This window comes from Rattus norvegicus, chromosome 3 (assembly GCF_021556685.1).
Source record: "Rattus norvegicus strain SHRSP/BbbUtx chromosome 3, alternate assembly SHRSP_T2T, whole genome shotgun sequence".
NCBI classification, from domain to species: domain Eukaryota; kingdom Metazoa; phylum Chordata; class Mammalia; order Rodentia; family Muridae; genus Rattus; species Rattus norvegicus.
Window position 1 is genome coordinate 156,023,886 of NC_141536.1, and position 6,041 is coordinate 156,029,926.

A 6,041-nucleotide genomic window follows, 5' to 3' on the forward strand; every position below is an offset into this window, starting at 1 on the left:
ATTCATAGATGAACTAAATCTGCGCAGAGGGCAGTGTTCTGCACCCTATTTGCCTATTGTCTGACCATCCTCCTACCAGTGCTGGGCGTCTGATTCTATTCACTGTCGTTACCTCCAGTGCCTCGAGACTCAGTGGTTCTTCTAGCGCGGGGCCCTAGAGGTTTCCATAGCCCCTCCACTTTACAGGTGTTTATAGCTCCATAATATGGGATGTGGACTTGTTTTCCCGGGCCACACTTCCTCCCAGGGACCCTTCCAACACGATTTTCAGGAAGTCAAGAGTCTCAGCCCTGGTCTTCGCTACCTCTGCCTCGCACCTGTCCTCAGTGGTATTTCACAACGCAACTCTAAACGCATCCATCCTCAGCTGAAAGTCCTTCCGTGACTCCCCAGTGCCCTTAAGGCAAAGTCCAAACTCCTCCAAAGACCCGAGGCCAGAAACCTCGAGGACCCCTCGAGGCCTGCCCACACCAACCTCATCCTGGGAACTGCTCTCAAAGGTTGGGCAGGCTGAAATTACTGACTCTAACCTCGGGCCTTTCCCCTCCGTGCTTCTTCACTTCCTCTGGGAAGTCATGGACACCCTCCCCTGTCAGGTGACCGTCCATTGACGGTCACAGCTGTCTCTCCCTACCTCCCTTCATCAAATCACCCCTCCCTTTAGCATTAAAATCCTCTGTTTACTCCGACTGTCTCCTCCATCCTTGGAAGCCATCCTTAGATAGGGTAGGGCATTGCTTGTTTTGTCCTGGGCTGTACTGACAGCTCTAGGAACTCCTAAGCACGTGCAGAGCCGCACTTTTCTTGCTCCCCCGTGCCCAAAGGTGAACAACTCAGGGATCTTGGGGGGCCCCCGCGCTCGGCGGGGGGCAAGCGCGGCCACCAGGGGTCGCCCGAGGCGCTGGGACACCGCACGGTCCGGCCCGAGAGGAGCCCAAGCCCAATCTCAGCGCCACGCGGCGGGAGCCCCTGCAGCCCAGGCGCACCTGCTCTGATCCCGGTCTCCGGCCCCGCCGCCGTCAGCTATTGGCGCAATCTTGACAAAGGGGCGTGATCGTAGCCGAGGCCACGCCCCCAGCTCTGGTACTTAAAGGAATTTGCTGGTCCGAGGGGATCGCAGTGCCGCGGCCGGGCCTCGCGAGCAGAGTTGTCTACCGACCTTGCGCGACCCGGTGACCCCGACTACCTAGGTCGCTCCGGCCACCATGCCGCGCTCCTTCCTGGTCAGGAAGCCGTCCGACCCCCGCCGGAAGCCCAACTATAGCGAGCTGCAGGACGCGTGTGTGGGTGCGTGGCGGGGTGCGGGACGCGGGCGGCTCGGGGATCTCAAGGGTGCGGCGGAGAGAATCGGGCTCTGCGGGCGCGACAGGTGGATCTGGAGCTCCAGGTCTTGGCAGTTGGGGTCCACCCAGGGCGTCTGTGACCCGGGACGGGGAGGCTCTGCGAGTGAAGACCCGAAGGCGGGCAGCCCTGCGGAGCCCGGGTGGGGGAGGGGCGGGCGGGGAGCCCCCCTATTTGGCGCCCCGAGAATCGGCTCAGCTGACTCCCTGCTGTCTCTTCCCGCAGAGTTCACCTTCCAGCAGCCCTACGACCAGGCCCACCTGCTGGCGGCCATCCCTCCGCCCGAGGTCCTCAACCCCGCCGCTTCGCTGCCCACCCTCATCTGGGACTCTCTCCTGGTGCCCCAAGTACAGCCGGTGGCCTGGGCCACCCTCCCGCTGCGGGAGAGCCCCAGGGCCGCAGAGCTGACTTCTCTGTCCGATGAGGACAGTGGCAAAAGCTCCCAGCCGCCCAGCCCGCCCTCGCCGGCGCCGTCGTCCTTCTCTTCCACCTCGGCCTCATCCCTGGAAGCCGAGGCCTTCATTGCCTTCCCGGGCTTGGGCCAACTTCCCAAGCAGCTGGCCAGGCTCTCGGTGGCCAAGGACCCCCAGTCCCGGAAGGCCTTCAACTGCAAATATTGTAATAAGGAGTACCTCAGCCTGGGCGCTCTGAAGATGCACATCCGAAGCCACACGCTGCCTTGCGTCTGCACGACCTGCGGAAAGGCCTTCTCCAGGCCCTGGCTGCTCCAGGGCCACGTCCGCACCCACACTGGTGAGTGTACATAGCTGAGTGCTGAGTCTTGTTTGGCCTCACTCAGACCCTGGGGGACTCAACACTTAACTCCCGTCGCTGCCAAGCAGTGGACAAAGTAGACGTTGGTTGGTTGTTCTCTGTCCAGTTCCTTGCTGTTCGGGAGGGCATTGTAGAAGCCAGACAGGATGTTGGTAGACAGGATATTCTCCACCTGGCCTTGAATCCTCGGTTGAGAACTTCCTCGGTCTCCCCATTTCTAAAATCAACCTAAGAACACTTTGTGGGGCTTTTGTACAGAGTGAAGTGCTGGGTACAGGTGCCGCTAAGAAATGACTTCCCAGGGACTGGGAGGGTGGCTCAGTGGTTAAGAACCCTGGTTTAATTCCCAGCACCACACGGTAGCTCACAACTGTCTGTAAGTCCAGTTAGAGGGGATATGACACCCTCATACAGATACACATACAGGCAAAACAGCAATCCACATAGAATAAGAGAATAGAATAAATGCATCATTTTAAAAAAATGAAATGACTTTGCTCTCCTCTCAGCCTTGGAACACTAAGCTTCTAGAAGTGTGAGGAAAAGGCTTCAGCCAGTCTTGGTGGAGATTCCTGTTGGGGCAGCTTTGGGGTGTGAGCTGGCCCGTTGGAGCTGTGCTTCCTGTGGCCAGCATTGGAGCAGTGAGGCCTCGGGCCAGGGGGTGGTATTTGCAGGTCTCATTGACACCTTTATTACATGAATAAGACTACTTACCCATTGCTCCTCCGGGCATAGATTGCCTCAGATTTAACCTATAAAAGTGTAACAGGCTGGGCTGGCCTTTCCTACAGGGTTGCTAAGCTGTGGGGCTCTACTTTGGGAGAGCAGAAGCCCTCAGGGGTCCTAGGCTGCCTCCTATCCCCCCCAGGGACTTTGTTTTGATGTAAAGGCACGGCTCAGACAAAACCCTCCTTGAAATGCACCACCCTCTTCTCATGGGTTTCCATTGTGTGTCTTAATGGTGGCCCAGGGGGTGGGGGCCTGCAGGGTTAGAGCAGGTGCATGGGGCAGCGGTGCCCAGCACCTGTTCTGGCCGCAGCTGCTGGCTCATTGCGTGGCAGGCCCCTTTAATCCAAGGGGTATCACATGTACAGTGCCCCCCTCAGTGGCCTTTGTCCCAGCCGGCCTGGTGCCGATTTCACACTTGCCAGGAACACTGAGGCGTCTGGGGGTCGGGGATCTGTGAAGAGTGGGGGGGGGGTTGCACTTCCTGTGCAAGCCCAGAGACTCCCGGCTCCATCTCACCACGTGTTATCTTGCACCTCCCTTTTGTTAAGATTTACTTCAGTTCACCCCTCCCTGCTAAACTGACAGGTAGTGCTTCAGCCCGTCTTGGGAGAGGTCAAAACCCCTAGCTTGTAGGGACCTGCAGATTGCTGGTACACCATCACCCTGGGCTTCTTTTCCCAGCCCCATGGAGCCCCACCTGCATGGTTGAAGAATTCTGTGGGTTTGTGCCCCCCCTAGGTTGGTTGAAAGCAACTGGTTCAGTGAATACCTGCTGAGTGGGTGGGTCCCACAGGAACCCTGCTGAGAATCCCTCTGTCCAGAGGCTCAGCACGCCCAGGAGTCATTCATCAGCCCTGAATTCCATCACAAGAATCTAACCAAAGGGCACCGCCTGTGGGCTAGCAGGCTGGGAGGGAGCGGAGGGCTGCCTTGCCTTGTTTTGAAAATCCGTTTGGCATTATAGCCTCATGCTTGGCACATAGTAGGGGTGCAGCAGATGTTTCGTTTTGTTGCTGTTTGTACAGCTCAAGCCAGGCTGGGTTTAAACGAGACACCCTCCTCCCCCTCTCTCTACAGTGCTGGGATTCCAAGTGAGGACCCCCAAGCTCAGGTCCCCGCTTTTAAAAAGCACATTTATCGATTCAGGTATTCACTGAATGGAGCCGCTTTCAGCCATCCTAGGGGGTGCAAACCCACAGCGTTTATTAAGCCCTTGCTGGCCACACAGCCCATGTGTAGGCAGGGGGGTGTCAGGATTCCTGTCTGTAAGCCCCTGGGTTGGGGCTTGCAGTAAGTAAGTTAAGGAGAGGTTCCCTACTAGTTTGATGGGGGTAGGGGGAGCCAAGATTTTGGCATTGCAGTGCGGTGGGCTGCTGGCAGGGTGCAAAGGAATGGCCTCGCTGGCTCTCGGTGGGGGTGGGGAGGCCTCTCCAGGCTGCCTCTCAGACTCTGTCCCAGACAAAGTAAATCAAAGTAAACTCAAGGCTGGTGGTAGGAAGACCAACGAACAGCAGCTCCCCTGCCTAAGGCAGTGACTACAACCAGGGGCTTGGGAGGCCTGGTGAGTGACCTGGAACCTGCTACTCACCTTCTGTGCCTCAGTTTCCCCATCTCTAATAGGACTGCAGAAGGGACAGGTGACAGGCTAATCAGAAGTGTTGAGTGCCTGCCAGTTGGGAAGGACTCTGTTTCAGTTAGCCCCACCTGGGAGAAGTCTGGAGACACAGAAGTCTGGTGGTGTTCAGGGCTGCACAGCAGGAAGCCCAGAGACTATCCATCACCCAGTGCAGGCCTGGTTGTGCTTGGGCTGATGGGGCCCTGTCCGGGACTTCCTAACCCCTCTGGTATCTCTCCCCAGGTGAGAAGCCTTTCTCCTGCTCCCACTGCAACCGTGCCTTTGCCGACCGCTCCAACCTACGTGCCCACCTCCAGACCCACTCGGATGTGAAGAGATACCAGTGTCAGGCCTGCGCCCGAACCTTCTCCCGAATGTCCTTGCTCCACAAACACCAAGAGTCTGGCTGCTCCGGAGGCCCTCGCTGACCCTGCTACCTCCCCATCCTCACTGGCATCTCCCTGGTGCCCTGGAGCTCCTCACTGCCAGGATTCCTTCCAGCTTAAGTCCAGGGACCTGTGGAGTCCATGTCTGGCCCTGGTTCCTGCTTGGCTCTCTTGGTGGCCTTTGCTGCAGATGGCTGATGGAAGGCAGAGTGCCTTTGTACCCTCCCAGAGCCTCCTGCCCCTCAGTATTCATGAGGTGTAGCCTCTGGACACAGCTGCTTCGAGCCATAGAACTAAAGCCAACCCACTGGCTGGGAAGCTTGAACCCCACTCAGGGGACCCCACTTCCCTACCTCCCCCAAGGACCCTTTCAGGCCACCTTCCTCGAGGTACAACAGACTATGCAATAGTCCCATCCCTCCTGCGTCCATGCCTCGGCAGGGTGGTTACTGGACACATGTCCAGGTGCCCCTGGGCCTGAGCAGCTGTTTCAGCCCCCGCCCCATTTGTCCTGGGGACACCTGTCTCACAGCAGTTTAACTGTCTCAGAAGGGACCATGAATAATGGCCGTCACTTGTTAGGGGCCAAGTGGGGTGCTTCAGCCTGGCCAACGTGTCTCCCAGAACTATTTTGGGGCCCAACAGGTGTCCCCGGGGAGAAAGATGTTTACATTTTAAAGGTATTTATATTGTAAGCAGCATTTTGTATAGTTGATATGTACAGTTTATTGATATTCAATAAAGTGGTTAATTTATATACTAAAAACTGCTCAGCGTTGTGGAGGGGGACACCATGAAGGGACTTACAGGAGGGAGGGGCAGGACCTTAAGTCTTGTGCTTTGGAGTTCTAACCAGAGGGTCATGAACTTTGGGCACTGGGCTGTCCGGTCTGGTGTCTATCCCAATCCCGGACTGTGTTTAAGCTTCCTGAGCTCTTAGTTATCCGGGCTCTCTTGGGAAGCTGCTCCATGGTCTTTATCTACCGCCTGGCTCCACCATAGCAGGTCTTTTGGGCAGAACTAGCGGCCCCTCCCAGCTGAAGGAGGATGTCTTTCCTGTTCCCAAGCGCCTCCCTGTCAGGCAGGCCCACACCTCTGTCTGGCTGCTGGGTACCAAATGGCCTTTGATGCAAGGAAATGGACTAGCTGGAGCCAGGAGGGTGAGAAGCCAGGCCAAAGGGTAGGGGTCATTCAGC

At 57.3% G+C, this 6,041-nt stretch overlaps 1 protein-coding gene across 1 annotated transcript; it reads left to right on the forward strand.

The window, feature by feature from the left end:
* The first annotated feature begins 1,125 nt into the window (after window positions 1–1,125).
* Window positions 1,126–5,611, forward strand: Snai1 (snail family transcriptional repressor 1). The gene is made up of 3 exons (NM_053805.1): window positions 1,126–1,287; window positions 1,567–2,094; window positions 4,703–5,611. The coding sequence occupies exons 1-3, from the start codon at window positions 1,206–1,208 to the stop codon at window positions 4,885–4,887; spliced, it is 795 nt and encodes a 264-aa protein (NP_446257.1). The 5' UTR covers window positions 1,126–1,205; the 3' UTR covers window positions 4,888–5,611.
* The last annotated feature ends 430 nt before the right edge of the window (window positions 5,612–6,041 follow it).